This window comes from Amphibalanus amphitrite, unplaced genomic scaffold (assembly GCF_019059575.1).
Source record: "Amphibalanus amphitrite isolate SeventyFive unplaced genomic scaffold, NRLGWU_Aamphi_draft 000241F_arrow, whole genome shotgun sequence".
In the NCBI taxonomy this organism is placed as follows: domain Eukaryota; kingdom Metazoa; phylum Arthropoda; class Thecostraca; order Balanomorpha; family Balanidae; genus Amphibalanus; species Amphibalanus amphitrite.
In genome coordinates, this window is record NW_024881736.1 from 754,676 (window position 1) to 777,039 (window position 22,364).

The 22,364-nt window shown below is 55.3% G+C and overlaps 2 protein-coding genes across 11 annotated transcripts in view; one reads left to right on the forward strand and one right to left on the reverse strand.

Annotated features, from left to right (window-relative positions):
- Positions 1-13,187, forward strand: part of LOC122386120 (integrator complex subunit 3-like) — an 18,931-nt gene extending 5,744 nt beyond the window's left edge. For all 8 annotated transcript variants that reach the window (XM_043374994.1, XM_043374988.1, XM_043374991.1 and 5 more), the window contains exons 3-19: positions 4,493-4,660; positions 4,987-5,129; positions 5,353-5,475; positions 5,719-5,859; positions 6,071-6,201; positions 6,518-6,663; positions 7,072-7,221; positions 7,471-7,632; positions 7,950-8,130; positions 8,446-8,571; positions 8,761-9,040; positions 9,328-9,642; positions 9,824-9,938; positions 10,705-10,909; positions 11,354-11,516; positions 11,900-12,368; positions 13,015-13,187. In XM_043374994.1, coding sequence (XP_043230929.1) covers positions 4,493-4,660; positions 4,987-5,129; positions 5,353-5,475; positions 5,719-5,859; positions 6,071-6,201; positions 6,518-6,663; positions 7,072-7,221; positions 7,471-7,632; positions 7,950-8,130; positions 8,446-8,571; positions 8,761-9,040; positions 9,328-9,642; positions 9,824-9,938; positions 10,705-10,909; positions 11,354-11,516; positions 11,900-12,368; positions 13,015-13,086 — 3,090 coding nt within the window. In that variant the 3' untranslated portion in view covers positions 13,087-13,187. The remainder of the gene's footprint in view (positions 1-4,492; positions 4,661-4,986; positions 5,130-5,352; positions 5,476-5,718; positions 5,860-6,070; positions 6,202-6,517; positions 6,664-7,071; positions 7,222-7,470; positions 7,633-7,949; positions 8,131-8,445; positions 8,572-8,760; positions 9,041-9,327; positions 9,643-9,823; positions 9,939-10,704; positions 10,910-11,353; positions 11,517-11,899; positions 12,369-13,014) is intronic.
- A 136-nt stretch (positions 13,188-13,323) lies between these two features.
- On the reverse strand, positions 13,324-22,107 carry LOC122386159. 3 transcript variants are annotated; one of them, XM_043375093.1, is made up of 14 exons: positions 22,019-22,107; positions 21,373-21,529; positions 21,061-21,183; positions 20,655-20,857; positions 19,492-19,620; positions 19,064-19,190; positions 17,769-18,481; positions 17,333-17,455; positions 16,851-16,975; positions 16,141-16,372; positions 15,394-15,603; positions 14,946-15,099; positions 14,640-14,757; positions 13,324-14,210 (listed from the first exon to the last, which is right to left on the reverse strand). In XM_043375093.1, exons 1-14 carry the CDS (start codon positions 22,072-22,074, stop codon positions 14,098-14,100), a joined length of 2,583 nt encoding a protein of 860 aa, XP_043231028.1. In that variant the 5' UTR covers positions 22,075-22,107; the 3' UTR covers positions 13,324-14,097. The 3 variants fall into 3 exon arrangements, with proteins under 3 accessions (XP_043231028.1, XP_043231026.1, XP_043231027.1); XM_043375091.1 differs by having other exon boundaries at positions 13,324-14,207; positions 22,019-22,105; XM_043375092.1 differs by having other exon boundaries at positions 21,061-21,197; positions 22,019-22,105.
- Between the last annotated feature and the right edge of the window lie 257 nt (positions 22,108-22,364).

Here is a 22,364-nt window from a genome sequence, read left to right on the forward strand (position 1 = left end):
CCTGTGCAGTGTGCAACTCTTGGTTTCACTGGGCCAGAGATTGCCCCGATCGCGGTGAGGTGTTCGAGGCGTCTGCTTGTGACGATGATAGCCATGACCCCACACAGGACGAGGAGGTATTCGTGACGTTGTTTGCGAGGGATACATGTGAAAGTGGACCAACTGAACGTTCAAAGACGGAGGGACTGCTGGGCGAAACACTAGGCTATGGTATCATCGATAGTGGATGTAGTAAGACCGTGTGTGGTGAGGTGTGGTACAAATGTCACTTGGATGCCATGTCTTCAGATGACGCGGAGCGAGTGGTAGAGGAGCCCAGCAGCACAACGTTTAGATTTGGGGATGGTGAGAAGGTTACTTCTCTAAAGAAAGTAACGTTTCCAGCACTGGTAGCCGGTAAGACGGTGCGCGTGGCTGCTGATGTGGTTCCCTATGAGATACCTTTACTCCTCAGCAAGGAGTCGCTGAAGAAGTGTGATGCGCTGCTAGATTTTTCCCGAGACACGGCGGTACTGTTTGACACTGAGGTCAAGCTATCTGTGACCTCAAATGGCCACTACATAGTACCTGTGGCGAAGTTTCATGTCGGTAGTGTGAGTGCCAGGCAGGACATAGAGCAGGTACTTTTTTGTTCAAAGTTTGAGGGTGCCAACGAGAAGGAGCGCATGCAAATAGCTAGGAAGTTGCATCGTCAGTTCGGTCATCCTAGGAGTGTGAAACTGCAGTCCCTGTGTCTTGATGCTGGCGTCCAGGACAAGGATTTCTTTCGCATGCTTGTCTCAGTGGAGGAAACCTGTGATGTATGTAAGAGGTATAGGAGATGTCTGCCCCGACCAGTGGTTGGTTTTGGGATGGCTCGCGACTTCAATGATGTCGTTGCGCTGGATCTAAAGCAGTGGGGACCTGGAGTATGGTTTTGCCACATGATAGATCTGGCCACGAGGTACAGTGCGTGCGTGGTAGTGAAAAACAAAGACAAGCAAACGATCCTGCGTGCAATCATGACTGAGTGGATAGCTAGGTTCGGGGCACCCGGTCAGTTCTTGTCTGATAATGGAGGTGAGTTCAACAATGAAGAGTGCCGAGAGATGGCCGAGGCGTTCAACATACGCGTGCGGACTACTGCTGCAGAATCCCCTTGGTCGAATGGGATCAATGAGAAGTACAACGGTATCATCGCCAGCACAGTGAAGAAGGTGATGGATGACACTCCATGCTCTCTCGAGGTTGCTCTGGCTTGGGCTGTGTCAGCCAAGAACTCTCTTGAGACTCACCTGGGATTCAGTCCTAATCAGCTTGTGTTTGGGCGAAATCCGAACAACCCGGCGTGTCTCCATGACAAACCTCCGGCTCTGGGACCTCCTTCCGGAAGTGATTTGGTGAGGACACACCTGAACGCCATGCATTCTGCCAGGCAGACGTTCATTCAGAACGAGTCGAGCGAGAAGTTGCAGAGAGCACTTCTTCACCAGGTCCGTCCCAGTGGTGAGAGGTTTTGCTCGGGTGATGTCGTCCTGTACCGACGTCACCAAGATGACAAGTGGCGAGGTCCAGGTGTCGTCATTGGACAGGAAAACAAGCAGATCCTGGTGAAACATGGCGGCGTGTACTACAGGTGTCACACAAGCGCTGTCGTGCGCGACACAAGTGAGCCGCGGGAACTGACAAAGCGAGGCCGGATGTCAACTTCGGATCCGGCTCCAGGGACCCAGAAGTTGGAGAAGATCAGTAGTGCTCCGATCCCGGAGTCTGCTGAAGACTCCGATGATGATGAGCAGAACTCCAGGTCTACTTCGTGTACGGTGTCTGGGGACGCAAGACAACGCCAGTTGGTGACGGTATCACCCACTGGCGGTCTGCAAGATGTCGAAGGCGGCTCTGGTTCGGAACCCGGATCGCTAGCTCAGGCTACCAGAGAGTCCAATGCCATGGACAGTGATGGTGGCTCTGGTCCGGAACCCAGTTCGCCAGCTCATGCCACCGGAGATTCCAGTGTCGTGGTCGGTGGTGGCGTCGTCGTTCGTGACAAACCCTCGATACCTCGCGCTAAGTCGCGCATTACCTATGTTCTTCGTGATTCCTCTGATTGGAAGAGTGCCACAGTCCTGAGTCGTGCTGGGAAAGCCAAAGGGAAGTACAAATCCTTTTTGAATGTTCTTGACGATGGTGATGAAGTTGGCAAATGTGTAGACTGGCGGGATGTTGATGACTGGAAGCCTTTGAATCAAGACGTACTGGTGTGCACCTCGGATGACATCATGGCGGCTAAATTGTGTGAGTTAGAAAACTGGGAAAAGAATGAGGTGTATTCCGCTGTTCCCGATGAAGGACAACACTGTATCAGCTGCCGCTGGGTGATAACTGAAAAAGGTAATCCTGATGGTAGCTCACGCATCAAGGCTCGACTTGTTGCCAGAGGTTTTGAGGAGGACACATCTGGAGTCCAGACTGACTCGCCAACGTGCGGGAAGGAGTCACTAAGGGTGGTGCTCGCCATTGCAGCCTCACAGAGTTGGAGCTGTCATAGTATCGACGTGAAGGCAGCGTTCCTTCAGGGTTCTCCTCTCGAACGCGAGGTGTTCTTGCGCCCGCCTTCTGAGGCTAACGCAGGGTCACATGTGTGGAAAATGAAGACGTGCGTGTATGGCCTGAATGATGCCAGCAGGTACTGGTACCTGCGTGTCAGACGGGAGCTCCTCGCACTGGGAATGGTGGCCAGCAAACTTGATGCGGCGCTTTTCTACTGGAGAGCTGAGGACGGCCTTGAGGGCATCATCACCTGTCATGTGGACGATTTCCTGTGGTGTGGTTCCTCAAGGTTCGAGAAGGAGGTGATCGAGAAGCTGCGGCAGGTCTTCCTCCTGGGTTCTGAGGAATCTGAAATCTTCAAGTACCTTGGGCTGCACATTCACCAGCAGTCTGATAAGGTGATCAAGGTTCACCAGATGCCGCAGGCTGAGGAGCTGCAAGAGCCAAATCTCTCACCAGAGAGGCGAATGCAGAAAGACAGTGAGCTCTCTCCTGCAGAGCTTACCCGCCTCCGTGGCGTGACAGGACAAATCAATTGGCTGGCCACGCAGACAAGACCAGATCTTTCATTTGATGTTTGTGATCTCTCTTGTTCCATTAGGGATCCAAAGGTAGCTGATCTACAAAGGGCTGCTAAGGTAGTTCGAAAGGCTCAGTCGGCGCGGGTTAGTCTGAAATATCCTCATCTGGACTTGTCACAGAGCTCGGTGGTAGTGTACAGCGATGCGAGTTACGGCAATCTTCCAGATGGGTCCTCGCAGGGAGGATACGTTGTGTTCCTTAGAGACAAAAGGGGAAGATGCGCGCCACTTGCCTGGTCTTCAGCAAAGATCAAGCGCATTGTGAGAAGTACGTTGGCTGCAGAGTGCATGGCACTTCAAGATGGTGCTGATGCAGCTGTCCTTTTGGCTGCGCTGATTTCTGAGGCACTGTATGACGGGTCAGGAGACATGAGTGTGATGTGCTACATAGACAGCAGAGGGCTGTACAGGGCACTGTACTCAACCAAGGCGGTGCAGGACAAGAGACTTCGGATTGACATAGCCAGGATTAGGCAGATGCTGGAAGTTGGCGAGGTGACCAGGGTCTGCTGGGTCGACAGTTCTCAGCAGCTGGCAGACAGTCTGACCAAGAGGACGGCATCTTCCAATGCTCTGTTAGACGTGCTGAAGACGGGTATTCTGTGAATCGGGTTAGGTGTCACTATGAGGATGACTACGGTATCGTTGTTGAAGGAGGTGTCGTTGAAGACCTGTTTTGTTGTGACTCGCGTATTGAACAAAAAAGATAAGGGGATGATTGTTAGTTTAATTGTTTACATTCCTGATGTGCTGTATATGTATACGTAAATGTGCACGGTCTTGAGCATGCGCATGTGTCTCTGGTTTCCGCATGTGTTTGGCATGTGCATGTGCATCCCGCGCTATGCATCCCGTGCTATGCCTTACTCATACTGTCTTCATTTACCTTTCAGTTTGTGGTGGGGCTTAAATAAATGCACGCTCAAGAGATATTGATCTTTGTGAATTGAACACTGTGTTCTGCAGCTTGACTTATGTTTTCTTGCAGCCTTTCTTGAGATAAATAATATTGCCAAAGTTGAGATTGTCATGTTGCTCTATCAGGCTGGTGAACCCAGCTTCCCATAGCAGATGTTCTTTGTAACCCTCCCAGTTCCCACTTCATCCATTCATCAGTCGGTCCCTGTTCCCGCCTGTTCCCAATACTTTCGTGCTAAATCCTGTCCTTCAAAATATATTGGGATCATTTAGAAGGGAGGTTTTCATTTGACAATAGCTGCAACCGATGCTGAGCACTTAATAGATTATCAAATGCAGTGCTTAGCAGCTGCAAATTGCATCTCGATTATCAAGTATTCTATAACATGACATACCGTTTACAGAACGTAGGTTTTAGGATGAAGACCTCATGTAATCCCTGTTTCTGCCTTGTGCCATTTCAGAAGTTCGACAAGTGCTACCAGCTGGTGCAGAGCCTGGTGTCGGGTGTGTCGGAGAAGGAGGCGCACGATGCGCTCAACAGCAGCATCTCCAAGGGGCCGCAGGCGCACGACGACATCTCGCAGGGCCTGCTGGTGTGGCTGCTGTCGGAGCCGGCTGCCAGCAACAAGGTGGGCTCCGCGCGTCCCTCCCCAGAGCGACCCATCAGGCTGGGACTAACAGGCTGATCACGCTTGTCACTTGTGTAGGGATTTGGTTGATACTTATGACAATCGGGTGCATTCCTCTTTGCTTTTGCCTTTCTTGCTCAGTTTTGCTCATAAAGTTTTGCCTTTTTAATGGATGAATATTGTAAGACATTTATATAATTTATGGTGAACAATCTGGTATAGTCATACTGCCCACAACTGAAGTGTTACAACTTTCTGCCGTCGTAATCGTACGCCAATCCGACCGGTTGTGAAGTCTCACTCATGCTGTGCTCTATTGATTTCAGATATACCGGGACCTGACCCTCATCACGAGAGACGGCTTCAGCGCCGTCATTGCACAGATGCAGTTTCTCATTATGGAAAAGTACACAAAGCTGCTCGAATCGGTCAAACAGCAGCTTATCTGGCTCACACGTGAGATGATCCGGTGAGTTTATCGTGCATCACCTAAGGTGTGAAGGCGGTGGATAACGATGACATAAAAACTGGTATCCCACTCAAAAATCTAGCTAAGGATAACGAACATTTTGTATTCAATGGGTGGATGATTTTAGGTCGGTTCATCCGTCCGGAGGTGGTGCGTTCGCTCCCTCTCGCTCTGTCCCCCTGCGATCGTTTCTGCTTCATTGACCGCCGGCGGGTCGTTCCAGCAACTCGGTGAACGGCACAGAGGCGCTCTGTTGGAACCTGATGCGTCAGATCGTCGGCGGAGACGTCTCACCGAAAAACATCTGGCTGGCAGAGAGTCTGCTCGACATCTACGTCGAAAACAGGTAACCGCAGCGCGACGTGTTTTCTTTTGTGAAAATGGAACACACGATGCCGATAGGCTTGCCGTTGCAAACTTTTCAGCTATTTTACTCAATCCTAATTTGCACGCAAAAGAAAAAATTATCACGCCGCTAATATTATGGTTTCACCTAGTTTTTGTGTGTCTATAGCAGACAGTTTAATTCGTGCTTACCAATGATTCATCGTTCTGCCCGCTGACAAAGATGTCCCTGTTGTGTCTCCAGGGCGTGGCTGGAGAAGCACTCGTTCCTGGTGGCGTCTGCCGTGTACTCGTACCTGCGGATCATGGAGGACCACTTTGCGCCGCAGTTCCAGGCGCTGCGACAAAAGGAGACCACGTTCGTGGTGCAACTGCTCAGAGAGAGGTGAGAGGGCCGGTGAGAGAGGGATCAGACAGCGAGCCGGACGGAAAAGGTGTGCACTGTGTTGGAAGGAACCGCGGCAGACTAATGCCGGCTGAGGTACCGAACTTAATTTGACATGTATCGAAATTCGACTGCGTCGTCTGACCCGGTGGCCTTGCGCCGTAGCTCGTCTTACCCTCGCCTGACCTCTGACCGCATGATCTGGCGGCAGGTTCGCTGACTGCATGATCATCGGCCGCGACCTGGTGCGTCTTCTGCAGCACGTGGCGCGCATCCCGGAGGTGGAGGCCGTGTGGCGCGACCTGCTGCACAGCCCCACCGTGCTGCTCCCGCAGTTCGGCGGTAAGCATACGTCAGCAGTCTGTATCTGTCTGACACGGATCTCTGGGGCTTGTGGTGTTGTGATTTCTGTCGTTTTGAAGTATTTCATAAAGGTACTGCTGTCTACACTGCTCATTCAAATCAATGTAACCAGCTGCTGGCGTGACATTTGAATACCCGTACGCTGCCTTCCGACAAAAAAAAAAGATGCAGAATAAACAAACCGATTTGTGTTACAGGCCTCTTGAAACGCGACAGTCAGTATTTACCGCAATAGTTCCATCCGTTACCTTCGCCTTTGGACTACCGCGCTATAACCGCCCCCATCTCTCCGCAGGCCTGCTGCAGCTGATGCAGACGCGCACGTCTCGCCGCTTCCTGCAGTGTCGGCTCACCCCGGACATGGAGAAGAAGCTAGTGTTCCTCACCTCCCAGGTCCGGTTCGGCATGCAGAAACGCTACCAGGAGTGGTTCCAGCGACAGGTGGGTCGACACGACGACACGGCGAGACGAACGGACAGATTCAGACGGATTCATCGGAATATTTCAGGCATTGTTCGGGCCTAGTGCTTATAAGATGAATGCTCGCAAGGTGCTTATTTTGAGTCTAAATCAGCCGTATAGTCTTATGGTGGCATCTGCGATCGTTGATGACGAGTATGACCTACAGCTGGGGCGATGGTGACTTAATTCGGTGTCCCTGCCGAGTATAATTATTTAGTACCCCGCTCAGTCACCCTTCGCACACCCATTTTCCCTCAGTCCAACGCACCCGCTCGGTCCGACCGTGTCTCGTGTTCCGGTATCGGAACACTCTCGTGTTCCGGTATCGGAACACGAGACCTTCTGCCTCCACGGCTCTGACTGACCAATACGTCTTTCCTCCCCCAGTACCTGGCGACGACGGAGTCCCAGTCGCTGCGCTGTGACCTGATCCGGTTCATAGTGGGCGTCATCCACCCGTCGAATGAGCTGCTCTCCTCGGACATCATCCCGCGCTGGGCCGTCATCGGCTGGCTGCTCACCACCTGCACCTCACAGGTGAGAAATGGGTGGCTCGCCACCTGCACCTCACAGGTGAGAATGGGTGGCTCACAGGTGAGAAGGACCTGTCGAGCTCTTCCGTGTCTTCCAAACACACAACCGTTTTCGAGTCTTTGCTATGCTGCTTGATGTTTACGGGCGAATGGGGGCGTGTAGCGTAGTATAACGCTTCTGCCAAGTCCATAATATCCGTCTTTGACGATGATCTCGACTGACGAGTGACGAGCTCTTTGCCTTTCCCTCCAGGTGGCCATAGCCAACGCCAAGCTGGCTTTGTTCTACGACTGGTTGTTCTACGACGCCGAGAAGGACAACATCATGAACATTGAGCCGGCCGTGCTGGTGATGCACTTTTCGCTGCGGCCGCACCCGGCCATCACGGCCACTCTGCTCGACTTCATGTGCCGCGTGAGTCGTCAGGGACAGAGATGAGAGAGGAGCATCTGTGGTCACGGGATTCGAAGGGGCAGAGGGGTGGAACTGTCACGGGAGTCGTCGTGGGCAGAATATGGTTGGAGCTGTGGCCGTAGGAGTCGTCAGGGACAGAAGAGATGGAAATGTTACTGATAGGGACAGAAGGGAGGGAGGGAATTTTGGTCAGGAAAGTCGTAGGAACAGAAGGGAGCGAGCGCGGTGGTCATGGGAGTCGTAGGGGTCGAGCAGATGCGCCAGACCAAGGATAGTTGACTAACCTGCTGATAATCTAACCCAATCTGGCCTTTCAGGTGATTCCCACGTTCTACCCGCCACTGACGGACCGGGTCTCCCGTGGCATGTTCACGGCGCTGCACCAAATCATCAAGATGCGCGTGCTGCCGTCGCTCTCCCAGCTGTTCCAGAACCCCAAGCTGGACAAGGACCTGCGCAAAATGCTGCGAGAGTGGTTCGCTGAGTTCTGCACCGACGGTGAGCGAGTCCAGGGTATTTTGAAAACAGCGAGTGACTCAGTCATTTTCTATGGACGGCTACAATTGCTTATCATTTGATTGCACCACCTTGGACGAGGGATCAAGTCCCGACTCGCTAGATGTCTTTTTACCGTTTATGTCGCGTCCAGTTCGTATTGCTCGGTGGTTTTGGGTCGCATGTTTGTCCGATTCATCACGGAACGGAAACCCACGGCGTCTAATTAGTACTTACTGTGTAGTACACCACGTCACTCACCATGCGCCGAGTTTGTGCGTCCGACTGACTGAGAGGTCCGCTGTTCTCTGCCGACAGCGGTGGTCAAGTCTGACGACATGCAGGAGCTGGGCGGTGATTCGCTGCAGTCGGAGCTGGCCATGCCCAAGTCGCCACCCGGTGACGAGGCCACCTTCAGTGACGAGGAGGATGACGTGTCTCCAGGTCAGTGGGAGGTGGCCTCGGTCGTTAGCTGGATCGGCCAGAGACGGGATGAGAGCTAGATTAATTTAACTTGGTCTTGTAGCCTTGATGCAGTGACTGCCACTCGCTGTGACCGATGTCACGAACATCTCTCACCGCCAGCGTTGTTACGCCTGCGCTCCTCTAACCCTCTGTCCACCTCTCCCCCAGGGAGCTCCCCGGTGAAGGCGGAGCCGCCGCCGGTGAAGGCGGAGCCCGGTGTGGTGAAGACGGAGCCGGCTGTGGTGAAGCCGCCGTTCCCGCCGACGGAACAGGCGAGCGCGCCGGCGCCGGCCCCGGACGAGTCGCCGCCGGGCGACGGGGACGGCCCCGAGCGGCCGGCCGGCTCTCCGCAGCCCGACGACGAGCTCACGGAGGCCATGGAGGTGCTGGCGGCGCCGCTGCGGAAGGAGCTCGACAAACTGAGGAACGAGACCGATGTGGAGCTGCAGTGAGTGTCGGCAGGGAGGGGGAGGGGACGGGCGAGGGAAGGGAATCAATCGGGTGTCGGGAGAGATGGGGAGGACGGATCGCAGATGGGTTCGGTGGAAGCTGATATAGTCGAATAACGACTGGCTATTTATAATTGTAGTATATTTTTTTTTTTGAAATGCTGGTGCTTTGATCTGACGCTAGTTCAGCCAGTGCCACGTCTCTGCGTGGCAGTAGCGGACTCCGTCCGCTGCTACCCTCCGTGAGCAGTAACCACGGACTGACCTCCTTCCCCCGCTCCGTCAGGTGCGCGGCCATCGAGCGTCTGTGTGTGGCCGCCTGTGAGTACGAGCTTACCGAGGAGGAGAACACGGCGCTGAGCACCTGTCTGACGGCGCTCTGCAGCGAGACGCTCAACTCGAACGTGTACCCGGCGCCGGACGAGCTCGGCGAGGAGGCGCTCGAGGATTCCATTAGTCAGCCGCTGTTTGTGCTAATGCGCTGTTTGTGTGACGCGCCGGAGGAGGACCCCACGCGGCAGACCCTGATCGGCGTGCTGGCAGAGATGAGCGAGCGGTCGCCGCGGCTGCCCTACCTGCTACTGCACTTCATCAACGTCAGGTGAGTTCGGAAGCGGAGACGGCGGGGATATTGTGTGACGACTGAGGGAAATTAGTGTTGGAGGGTGTAACGGTCAGGGACGACTGCCAGCCTGTAAAGTATATTTGTTCATTGAGCTAGTGTGTGAGACGTGGCGAATTTTCCGAGTCTGACGGTGATTGGCGCATTGGTCGCGTTTCAGGATTGCCAAAGAGGAGAAGGAGACCAAAGTGAAGTGGTTTGGCGTGTACAAGGAGTTGTGCCACGCGCGCGACACTAACCGTGAGCTCGCCGTCTCGGTGGTGGAGGATCTCAAGGTGAGCGCGACGTCACTGGTGGACGGCAGTGACGTCATCGGTGGACGATGCGTCGTGCTGGGGGACACGCCCGTCGTAAGGCATGCGGTTATCGTTGTGTTGTATTTCGTATGGTCCACTGTAGGCCTATAGACACGCGTCTTTGTTTTTGGAGTTCAGTCGGCTTCACGTTTTTTTTTTCGGACGTGGCCCTGTGATATACTATCATCGCTGATATTTTACGTTCCTTGGTAATATTTTACGTTCATCTGTGATATTTATGTCCCTCGGCGGTGGACCGCACTGTTTGGGATGACGCTCGGCTCCCATTGCAGGCGCTCGGTGGGCTTGGCACTGAGTGAACCAACCCCCTCCAAAAGGTACACCGAACGTCCTGAGCGTGCGTGTGAGAGAGTGAGAGGGAGAACTGGGCGGATGTCCAAGTCCTGGTGTCAGGCATCCTCTCATTGTGGGGACTTTCGGTTTTCTATCGATCACTCTCAGTCTGTTCCGAACTCCTGCTGTCTGTCAGCTGTCCTATGTGCACTGTGACCGCCTCTCATCCTATTCCAAGACACGCACGCCCTGGTGAATGAGTCTGGGTTTGGAGGCCCCACTGTCTCTCTCCCCCCCCCCCCCCCCGATCTGCCATACAGTATCCTTGGTCTGACAAGCCTGGTTGTGACTCCCCTCCCTCTGTGGTCCTCCCTGTGATAGTATCGCCGCCCTCACTCCCTCCCCTCGGCCATTCTGACCGCCCCGCTCCCTCGCCGGCCGGTGCTGACAGACGTGCCAGGAGGAAGAGCAGAACCTGTTTATCGTGCTGGTGCCCACCCTGTTCACCCACCTAAGCACCGCCTGCGTCGGCAACGTCGAGCTGATGAACATGATCGTCAGCTCACTCGACTCGAATCAGCTGCTCCAGCTGCTGAGTCACATCGTCCAGTCGGATCTAGTCATGTTCAGAAAGGACTCCTTTATGAAAGTGCTCAGTAAGTGTTCACCAGCGATCAGGTCGCCGGGATGGAGGTTGGAGATGCGCGGGACAAGGGTGGGCGAGCGTCGTGCCATTCAAATTGCGGAGGTCAGAATGCCAGGGTCCTTTGATATGTGAGTTTGGGTTCCGTTCATATCACATAATCACAGTCACCTGATTTATCTGTCCTTTTTATATGCTTACATTGTGACTTGTGTCCATGTTCTGTGAGTGGTTCATATAGCAGCCCTGTGACGTACTGTGTTCCCCGCCAGTCTCTAGTGGGAGACGTTCGAGCAGTACTGTCTGTGGCGGCATTATAACAGCCATGTGACGTAATGTGCTCCCCCTGCAGACGCCAGCCTCGAGTGGGAGACGTTCGAGCAGTACTGTCTGTGGCAGCTGGCCGTGGTTCATATGGCAGCCCTGTGACGTATATCTGTCCGTGTTCTCCCCACAGACGCCAGCCTCGAGTGGGAGACGTTCGAGCAGTACTGTCTGTGGCAGCTGGTCGAGGCGCACGAGCTCACCATCGACTACATCCTGCCGCTGCTCACCACCATCCAGAGCCGCGAGCACGCCGAGGCGGTCAGCTGCGTCATGCTCATGCTGCGCAGAGAGGAGTGAGTCGCACACTGACGCACCTGGGACGTGCCGCTGGGGCGGGGATGGGTACCCTCATCTTCTGGCTAGGTTGGGGTAGCGACGTGACAGTGTTGGAATTGATGGAACGCTTTTGGAAACGTCACGAACCTGTGAGGCAGAATAAGATTAGGTTCAGTATCGTAGGCGGAAAGGAGATATTGTTGAAAGATCCTATCCTCTGCCTTGTTATGCCCTCCTGTCCTCGTAATGCTCCATGTTCCATGCCCCTCCAGCGCACACATTGTTAGGCATTCACTGATGCTTGTTGCTCGCGGCCCGGCTGCCCTGATATTGTGTTTCCTTGGTTCTCGCCGTTGGTCGGTCCCCAGTGTCTGACCCGCCCCCTCCCCCGCTGTGTCAGGCCGTGCATGGAGCTGGTGAAGCCGCTGCTGCAGCGCACCGCCGAGGAGCCGCACGATGTGTTTGTCGCCTCCGTGCTGAAGTACTGGTCCACCGAGTACGAGGAGCAAACGGCGCGGCTGATCGCCAACCTCATCAACCGCACCAGCCTGACGCCCAACAAGCGGCGGCGCAACTCGCCGCGCTCCAACCTGCCCACCACCGAGCAGATCCTGTGCCACCTGGACCAGATGCGCTGCGCGCTGCGCTCCGCCTCCTTCTGGAGCATCGACGAGGTGCAGACGGCGCTCAGCGTGGCGCAGAGCGGCTCCAACGAGGCGCAGCGCAAACGCTTCGCCGACCTGTTTGCCCTCATTGAGGTCGAGGAGGAGGCGCGCACGCGGCGGGGGCGCAAGGCGGCCGCGCGGGGCCGCGCCACCACCAAGAGCATTCAAAAGTCGGCCGAGACGGACTCGGATGAATCGTCGGAGGTTAGTGGCTGGCGTGTGACGTCGCCAGTGACGCCAGTGGTGCAGTGGCCCGCGCGGTGCGGGCGGTGACGCGGTTATGACGCGCCGACCACCAGTGTGGGGGTGGTGTGGAGCTGCGGTCATCCGACAGCCGGGCGCGCGTCTTCAGGACCGCGCCACGGTCGGCGGTCCCGCTCTCCAGCCCGACCGGCCTGCAAACGCCGGTGCTTATCGCTGCAGCGGACCTCCGTGCTGTCTGTGATCTGCCAATTTTTCGAAGTCGGCCTAAGTTTTTTTAAGTGCACGTTAGAACGTTTTCAGTTTTCCGAACATGGTTTGCGTTATGATGATTGTTCGTTGTTTTCTTTGCACATTTTCGCCCGATATTGTTTTTGTTACGAGGTGCGCGTAACAAAGTGTTTTTGTTATCGTTTGTTTGTCTGGGTCCCGCTATTCAATCTATCTGTTTATCGGTCCCCTTTTCTCCTTTTTCAAATAGCTGTAGGCTTGTATACCATTCGGCCACAGTCCCCCTGTTTGGGAAGCTGTCCGACCTCCCATTGCACTCCTGGCTTCGTAGTAGCTCCCGTTCGTCATATTTGGGGTGTGCCCAGCCCGTCCGCCCGCCTCTGTCCCGCATTCACCTCCTCCATTTCATCTGTTCCAGGACGAGGAGGTGATAAAGAAGCCGACGAAACGGAGACGAAGGAATAATCAGCTGAACTCGGACAGTGATTGAGTGAGAGTCGCCGCGTGCCGGGCCGCGCGGGGCGGGGCGGCCGCCGCTACCGTGTCGGCGCGGGCCAACTGTTTTTAATATAATGCAATGTACCTGTGTAAGGGAGTTTACGGAATGGCGGACTTGAGCAGAAATGGAAGAGAGTAGTAGAATGGCCCGAACCCCGGACATGAAGGCTCTATGACTGCCGATTATGGTGATAAGACAACGCTAGCGCCGATCTAAGAAGTTCCACGATCTCTCTCTGCTGGTTTTATTTTAGGCATCGCATTCATCGATATCATTGACTATTGAGCTTCATTCAAACGCACATCAGAACGTAATCTGCTCAGAGCACGACATGCAACCCACGGATTTCACGAGGCTGGCATTGTACGCACAGCCGCGATGAATTGTTCAGCGAAGTGAACTGACTGCCTCGCAACGCGGATATCACTTGTGGTCTCTTGTACCTTGTACCTTGTAGAATACGAGCTGCTTGAGTCTCTTGCAAGAAAAACGTACAAAACACTATGTTTCAAAATACTGACTCATTAAAACTTCTGTCCACCTCCACATGGTTGGCACAACGCACGTCGCACGTCCTACCGTGCATTCAACTGGCGTGCGCAACGTTGCACCTCTTATCGAAACCTTTCTATCAATATGGCTGGGCCGACAGTCCCACCTCTCAACATTAGGAACAGTTCAGTGTCGACTGGCCTTACTGATCGGAGGGCCGGATCATCTGGTAACCTCTCTGAGGTAGGCTGGGGATGACTCAGACTGAATATAAGCGCGTAGGAGGGGTGGGGTCATCCGACTGGCCGGTGGCAGGTCAAGTGATGATCCTCGCAGCAGTTCCTCGGACTCAGCTGGCTGCTGACGTCATCTGACCGTGCCGGCAGGTCAGCTAACCGTTCCTCGCAGGAGGTCAATTACTGACTGTCCCGGTAGCACGTTCGCTGGCTCCCGGCGGTTGAGGTTTGATGGTGATCCCAGCAGGGTCAACTGACTGCCCCGGCGGCGGGGTCAGCTGACTGCACCGGCGGCGGGATCGGGGAAGAGTCGCACCACCACGTCTGGGCTGGCCTCCATCACCGACTCACAGAAGACCGCCTCGCGAGCCGCGCCGCCGCCTCCTGCTGTCGGAACACGGAGGGGCGACCAGTTACACCATGACCAGTCAGGATAAGGCTGGACGAATGAGAGGCGATTAGAAGCCCATTTGTGATAGGCGGGGAACAGAAATACTCTAAAACAAACAAGTTATTTTTCGAAACACGTGACAATTGGGCAGACAACAAATACAATTTCACCAGGCATAGACTTCTATATACAGAGGTCTATGCACCAGGTAGTGCAAAGATCTCACCTCGTGTGCATGAGCAGCTACCAATAATTGTGCGATGACGGCTGACTTAATATTCAAAGGAGCGACATCCATTAACTAAAAAAAAAGTGGAGCCTGCGTCATGCGCCAGTCTGACCATCTTGCCTGCGCCAAGAAGATAGAAGATCGTTCACGTATCGGCCCGGTGACCTGCCCACTAACGGCGCGGCCGTCCACTCACCAGCGGCCGCCGGCGGCGGACCGGCGAACTTTTTCAGCTCGCAGATGACCGGCCGTCGGATAGAGTCCGCCAGACAAAAGGACGGGAGCAGTCCGGCGGCGGCCGGCACGCGCCCGGTCTGAGGGAACCGACACACGGCCCGGTCAGAATGCGCCGCCGGAGCAGTGGGGACATCCGCCCGGCACGACGAGCTGATAGATACGGGAATATTCCCATCAACATTCATACAATGTGATTCCAACATGAGCTAGACACAATGGGACCAACATGGACGTTATTCGACTCGTCCCGCGTCCTGGTCCGTACCTTGGTGCGCGGCTGGAGGTAGAAGATCTCGCCCTGCTGTTCGGCCTCAGTCAGCAGCGCGCGCCACTGAGCGTCCGTGACGCCCAGCAGCTGACGGACACTGTCACCAATCAGCTGAGCCGTCACCGCCGCCGAGCCGTCATCCAGCACCGACCTGACGGAAATAGTGCAGTAATTAAACAATGACCTGACAGAAATGGGATAGGGCCGTCAAACACTAGTCTGACAGGGGGAAGGGGACCACCATCGGACACTGACCTAACAAAGGGGATAGGGCCGTTACCAAACGCTAATATGACCAAGAGGGGATACGGCTAGTCACCGAGTCAAGGACTGCACTGAGTTAAAGTCAACACTGGTCTGACGGAGTGAATGGGGCCCGGCGGCGTCATCCTACACCAGCGTGGCAAATGGCATCACACTCACCTTGCCATCCCCTCTAACCCACCTGGCCCTGGCGTTGTAGACGTGCCTCCCGCGCCCGTGGCAGCCGACGAAGCCGCAGCAGCCGGCGGTCAGCTGGCGGCCGCAGAGGGCACACTCGGCCGTCACGGATACCCGGCAGAGGTCGGCCAGCGTGACACAGCTCAGCCAGCGGGTGACCGAGGGGTCGGAGAGCGCCGCCGAGAGGAAATGTACCGGCAGGTGCAGCCGCGGCCTGACGGGACAGACAGGGGTCGAATGGAGGTCAAACAGGGCCGGGTCAGACCAGACAGAGATAAGACGGAGGTCAAAGAGAGGACAGACAGGTAGGAAATGGGGCGGTCAGAGCTCAGAGAGATCCGTGGCGGGCTCACAAACAGGGGGGGGGGGCATATGGGTCACAAGGGCAGATAGCAGTCAGGGCAATGTCAGATGTCATATACTGGTCAGCGAATGGCCAGCTGGACAGGAGAGGCCAGCTGGCGTGATCACCAACTTGCGGGCGGTTACACGGAGGGTTACGGTGAGGAAGAGTACCGTTTGATGTGTAGCAACCATCGGACAAGTTCATTTTCACGCTCAAAACCTATCACAACGGATGAATATGTTTGACGTCCTAAAAATAAAGCAGTGGATCGCCTGTGAACAGTCACAGAGTGGAACGTCCGACACACCCTCCGCTACTCCTCACAATCGTCACAGAGTGGAGCGCCCGACACCAACTCCCCCGCTCCTCCCATTTATCGGTGTTCGAACCTCCCCCCGCACCCACCTCCTGGCGCCGGGGTGCTCGGGCGGCGCGCTCCAGCCGGTCAGCTCGAGCTCCGACAGCGGCGTGGTGACCAGGTGGGCGCCGCCGCCGGCCCAGCGGACCGCGTGCGCCGTCAGCGCCGCGCCCGGCACCAGGCCGAGCAGCGAGACCCAGCGGGACGGCTCACACACGTACAGCGGCAACTCGTCCGGCGTCTCCGGGTCACTGAGCAGCAGCACCACGCGGTGGGTGTCTGGGGAGGGGTCAGGTCAGGTCAGGTCACAGAGCAGCAGCACCACGCGGTGGGTGTCTGGGGGGGTCAGGTCAGGTCACTGAGCAGCAGCACCACGCGGTGGGTGTCTGGGGAGGGGTCAGGTCGGGTCACAGAGCAGAACCACGCGGTGGGTGTCTGGGGAGGGGCCACCAGGTACGGTTACCAGGCCACTGCGTCACACAGCAACAGGCGGTAAGTACACTAACCGGGACAGGCGTCAGGCCGGCTGGTTTCGGGCACATTAATGGTTCATCATTACGGGGTCGACTCGTTGGGCTACGTAATAGACACGGTCAAACACCGGTAACAATCACGTACGTGCAGTGAGTGTATGAACGTTGGGGATAGCGTGATCGGGGCCACGCACAATTCAATGTCGATTGTTTTATCGCAGCTGGACAATACGACGTTGCCGATGACGGCCCTGCCCTCCCCCCTCCCCTCCCCGGGTACGTACCGAGGCTGATGGCCGGCTGGTGCGAGGCCTTGGCGTACCGATCGCGGGCGTGGCGCCGCTCCCGTATGACGCCACGGACCGACAGCAGGTCGTCATCGGACCCGCCCGGGGCCAGCTGCGACACACTGCCGACGTCACAGCGTCAGTAGAGTACAGACAGTGTCAGACCTTCAGCACAGACAACCTGGCGCCGGCACAGCGCCAGTGCAGGGCAGCAGGGATAGGTGGCATTAGTGCAGGGCACCATGACGTCAGCACGGGCGACTCCGTGGAACATATTGATGCGACCACAGAGGGCGTAAAATGACTTGAGCAACGTCCCCAAGAATATATTGAAACGGTGCCCACAGCCCAGCCGAGAAAGTCCTCACCCCAGAGCTGCTCACAGGACTCTGACTGAGTAGTCGCTCACGTCCCCCTCAGAGTCCCCACCTTTTCACCCGAGTACGCCCACACCCAACCAAAGTACGCCCGCATCCCACCTGAGTACATCGGAGGAGAGGACGGCGGCCACTGGTGATGACTCGGCGGTAAAGTGCAGGTCGTCCGGCGCCCGCAGCGTGGGACACTCTGCCAGCCACGGCTGCAGCTGCCCGTTCAGCAGCCTGTGGGCAGAGTGGCTGGGTCAGGTACTCACCGGTCTGTGGGCAGAGCGAGTCAGGTGCCCGCGGTGAGGGGAGACGGAAAAATACCGGCTGCGTGACGATTCTCGACATTTAGCGAGGTCGTCTGTAAGTTCAGCGTAGCTGTTGATTGTACCGATGAATCGGCTGGAAAATGGATACATGAAGAGAAAAATAAAAATAATGGCCCAGGCAGCTTTTAACATAAAAATGTACAGTTAGTAGCGATAGGCCTCAGCTAGCAGCACCCCGTCGTCCGCGGCGCCCCTTCCCCCAGTACCGCTGCCCCACTCACTCTCTCCCTGTCCACAGGCGGTCCTCAGAGTGCAGCAGGTAGGTGGTGCCCCGTGTGAGGCGGGCCGCGCGCCCGGCCGCCGCTCCCGTCAGCCGCAGCACCACCGGACGGCGGCGCGCAGCCTCCTCCAGTAGTCCGTGCAGCAGCAGGAACGCTCCGCCATCACCACTGGCGGTCGGGCGGCGGGCAGAGCTGCGGTGGCACACCAGCAGACGGACGGCCGGCGCGGGCGGGGGCGGCGGCGGCTGGCCGGCGGGGGCCGCACCGCTCCCCAGCGGCACCAGCTGCCGCTCCTCGCAGAGCAGGTATATCAGCGGCCGGTCGTGGCCCAGTCTCTCCACCACCAGCCGCGGCCCGCGGATCAGCACCAGACCGTCCGAGGCAGGCTGTCCGGCGGTGTGAGACTGTCCGGCTGTGTGAGACTGTCCGGCGGTGTGAGACTGTTCGGCGGTGGGCGACTGTCCGGCGGAGGCGGTGTGAGACTCTCCGTCCGCGGGCGGCACCAGCAGCAGCGGCAGTGAGCAGTCGGCGCCGGCCGTGGCCCGCAGTCCGCCGGCGCTGTCGCTGCTCAGCCACGCCACGGTCAGCCACTGTTGGTCCCCGCCGACCCAGTGGTGCCAGCCGCGGCCGTCCGGCGGCTCCGGAGGAGTGGAGTCGAGCAGAGCGGCCGACACCAGCTCCGACAGAGCGGTCAGCTCGAACGGCGCCCCGAACTGGCGACAGGGGAAGGGGTCAGCTCGAACGGCGCCCCGAACTGGCGACAGGGGGGGGGGGGGGTCAGCTCGAACGGCGCCCCGAACTGGCGACATAAACAGCGGCGGGAGGGAGAGGGGAGGGTCAGCTCGAACAGCGCGGCGGTAGAAACTTGCGACACATGGAGGCTGAGGGGGAGAGACAGCGCCGACCAAAGGGGCAGAGCGGAATACGGCATCGACAGTTAAGTGAGGTTATGAAGGCTTTGTGCTATGTCATCACCACCGATCGTCGCAGAGCGCAGTTGAGAATAGCTATCGGCAGACGCCAGACGGGAGGAAAATAAGACTGCGCTCGTCTCAGAACGACATTCGGAGCTCTGCTGGAAAACGAATGAATTGTCGAGCTGTACGAAGGAGAAGCGGAAACAGAAACAGAAAACGAGTGGACCAGCCTACGGGAATCGGACATTCTGATTTACGTCCATTTCGGAGACAATTTAACACGAAACAACCGCGGGGTAGCAACGTCATCAACACACAAACCGTGTTAGAGACAGAGTGCGCTACGAGGACATTCACTGCGAGGGCTTGCCAGCTCACCTTTTGTGATACGGCGCAGCGGTGCGGCCGGCAGAGAAACTCCTTGGTCAGCGATCGCTCGGCGGTGGGCAGCTGCTCCCTCTGCAGCAGCCGGTGCAGCACGCCCTTCGCGCCGTCCACGGGAACCCTGCGCACAGCGGCGGCGTGTCGGGACGGTACGGACGGCATAAGTCGTCGTGGCGCCTGAGCGAACGGGGGGAAACCCGATCGGTGGCACCAATTGTACAGATACTTGACGACTTATGCTTATAAAAAGCATGAAACATCGATAAAAGCCACCTGGAATGACTAGTATTCTTATAACATACAACACTGACCGGGCTCTTACGACACCAATACCCTCCTCCCTCCACCACCACCTAGCCGTCATCAGGTAGGGCAGATAGTTCCCCGTGACCTCATCCAGCCCTACCGGCGGCGGCACTGACCTTCCCTCGGCGGCGGCGGCGATGCGCTCGGCCGTGCGCCGGTACCACCAGACGGCCGTGGGCGGCAGACAGAACCAGTGGAGGGTGTGTACCGCAGAGCGGCGGCAGATGGCCACCGGCTCCGGCTCTCTGCGGGGAGGAGAAGCGCGGCAGGGTCACGGTGCGGCAGGGTCACGGTGCGGACTGCGGCGGGTCACGGTACGGCGAGTCATGGAGGGGTCACGGTACGGCGGTTCACGGTACGACGGTTCACAGCAAGCACACGAAGATGAGACCGACAGAAGACACGAACGACGCGCGAACCAAGCAAACGGCGACGATGCCAACAGAAGAGACGAACAACGTGCGAACAAAGCACACGAAGATGACACGAGAAGAAAAGCCAACAAAAGAAAGAGATGGATTTCGGTCCCAAATTCGAAAAATATTGATATCATAGTAAGAGCACTTGAAAAGTCACATATCAAAGTAGCTACAGTAACAGGAAAGAAAACTCAAGATTTAGTCAAGCACCATGAAACCAAAAAAGATACCAGTGATGAAAAAAGTGTAGTTTACGAAATACCATGCAAAGGGTGCCAAAGAACGTACGTTGGGGAGACGGGAAGAGGGGTGGAAGTTCGTTTGAAGGAGCACAGAAGCGATGTAAAATTTCACCGAACATCAAATGCAATAGTACTGCATATAGAAAAGTATAACCACTTACCTGACTGGGACGGTACGAAGATATTAGAAAACAATATAAAGAAAGGTACAAGGAAGGTCCTGGAAGCAGCCCACATCATCACACGTGAAACGTTTAACAGTAGGAGCGGATTCATCACATGGTCGTCAATGGCAGCAAAATCGGTGGTAGACCAGCAGAAGAAGAAAACACGCGGCTGATTAATTTCAAAGAATTTTTAGACGGTTACAGCGATTGTTATACTCATTTGCACAGTGATCAAGGTTCCATGAACCGAAAGCTTTGTGTGTCTTTTTGAATATATTTGAATGCATTTGTAATAATTTGGTTTATTATTTACATCATCATCCAACCTGTCATGGATACTCAACATTTAGCAGCTAGAATAAAACCAGCGACTAATTAATTGCCTGCAATAGCACCACCCACACAGCAGCCGAGCGGCCGGACGCGGCGTCTGTGACGGCTGAGTACCGACCTGTCCAGGACGCACACCAGGCTCCGTCCGCAGGCGTACAGGGCGCGCTCGGCGGCCTGCCAGTGGCCGTGGTGCACGACCACCTGGTCGCCGAGCCGCAGCTGGGGGCAGCTGCAGACGGCCGCCAGGGCGGAGAGCACCAGCCGGCAGCTGCCGTCCAGCTCGTACAGCTGCAGCGAGGGCTCGGCCGCCGTCACCGTCCCCTGGACACACGGCGGGGCGGCTGCAGCGGTCAGCGGCGAGCACCGCGGGCGTACAGAGGCCAAATAACACGACGTTTTGGATGCATGTAATGTACGTTAGTCCGACGGTGACTCTTCCACATCAGCTGATTTCTATAGGTGTTTCAAAATACCAAATACATTTACTTACTTTTGTACAAAAGTGCATGATATTAATGACTCACCTTGTATGAAATGAGGTTCGATGGTTCGTCATCGTTGTGGAACATTTCCACATCGTTCGTCGATTCCTCAATGATCCTGGTTTGCGATCCAGCGATAAGAACAGCAACCTCATCTTGGGTTCCCTGCAGACACAGCTCTAGTGGCATCAATTAGCAATTCACAGGCACCTCTCATCAGTCAGAAGTAATGCTCCTCCCCCCCCCAAAAAAAAACAAGCAAAAAAATTAAAAGAGCATGGCGCATGCTAAATATGATAAAAAAGAGTCATTAACCAATGACCAACTATTTTTACTGAAAATATAACCCTTTACCTGATAGATCTTTGAATGTTTTAGGTTAGAGCAGGAGAAGACAGATCCAATCTTGATGCTTTTGTGCCAGACTAGCTGGGATGGCCTCTGGACGACCACAGGGAATGTTGCAGATGATGTAGATATTTTGAAAATAAACAACTGTCCATTCTTCAATCTGCAATGGTCACTTTCAGTTAGATTCACAACAGGTGATGGTGTAATAGGCACAAATAGGAATTGATGTGCCTCTGACCCCCTTTCTTCACCAAGAACGAGACCAAGCTGACAAGAGGACATTGGTGGAAACTGCTCAATCTCAAAGCTATGACACTCGCTCGAAGTCAACACAGCAGCTTCAGCATCTGCATCATGAACAACTGGAACGCCCTACCTGCTTAAGTCATATCTGAAAAAACTCTAGACATTCAAGGCACAACTTGACCATCACTGGACCCACCTAATGTACCCCCAAATACTCATAAGGGGTATCACCATCACCCTACTTGAAATAAAAAAGTAAAAACGAAAACAAATTGGTAAGGCAGATGCAACAATCCTGTTTGAGATTCTGTGATCCATTTGCAATTTGAATTGGGCCAACCCAACACTTCAATTTATTTCAAGTTACGGCAAAAAATAGGTGGGTAACATGTATGTCACCTACTTGTAAATATGACTCAAGCTTGAAATAACACCTCTAACGTCGACCCTCGATCCCATTTACGACCAATTCAATGAAAACATCCCAATTCAGTAGGTGGAACTATGGTCATGAGTACCCAAATATAGGAACGTTCCCATTTTTGGGAACGGAGTTCCCAAATATGGGAACGGGCGTTCCCATTTATGGGAACGGAAGGTAATTTTTCGGCCGTTCGCCCACTAAAACTCATTAGTGCATCACGTCTCAAAAAAGTGCACGCTAATTTAAGTATCTACTAAGTCTCTATAAAATTATCTTTAATCTGACCGTTGCACAAGGAAATTGACCGTCGAATGATATTTTTAAT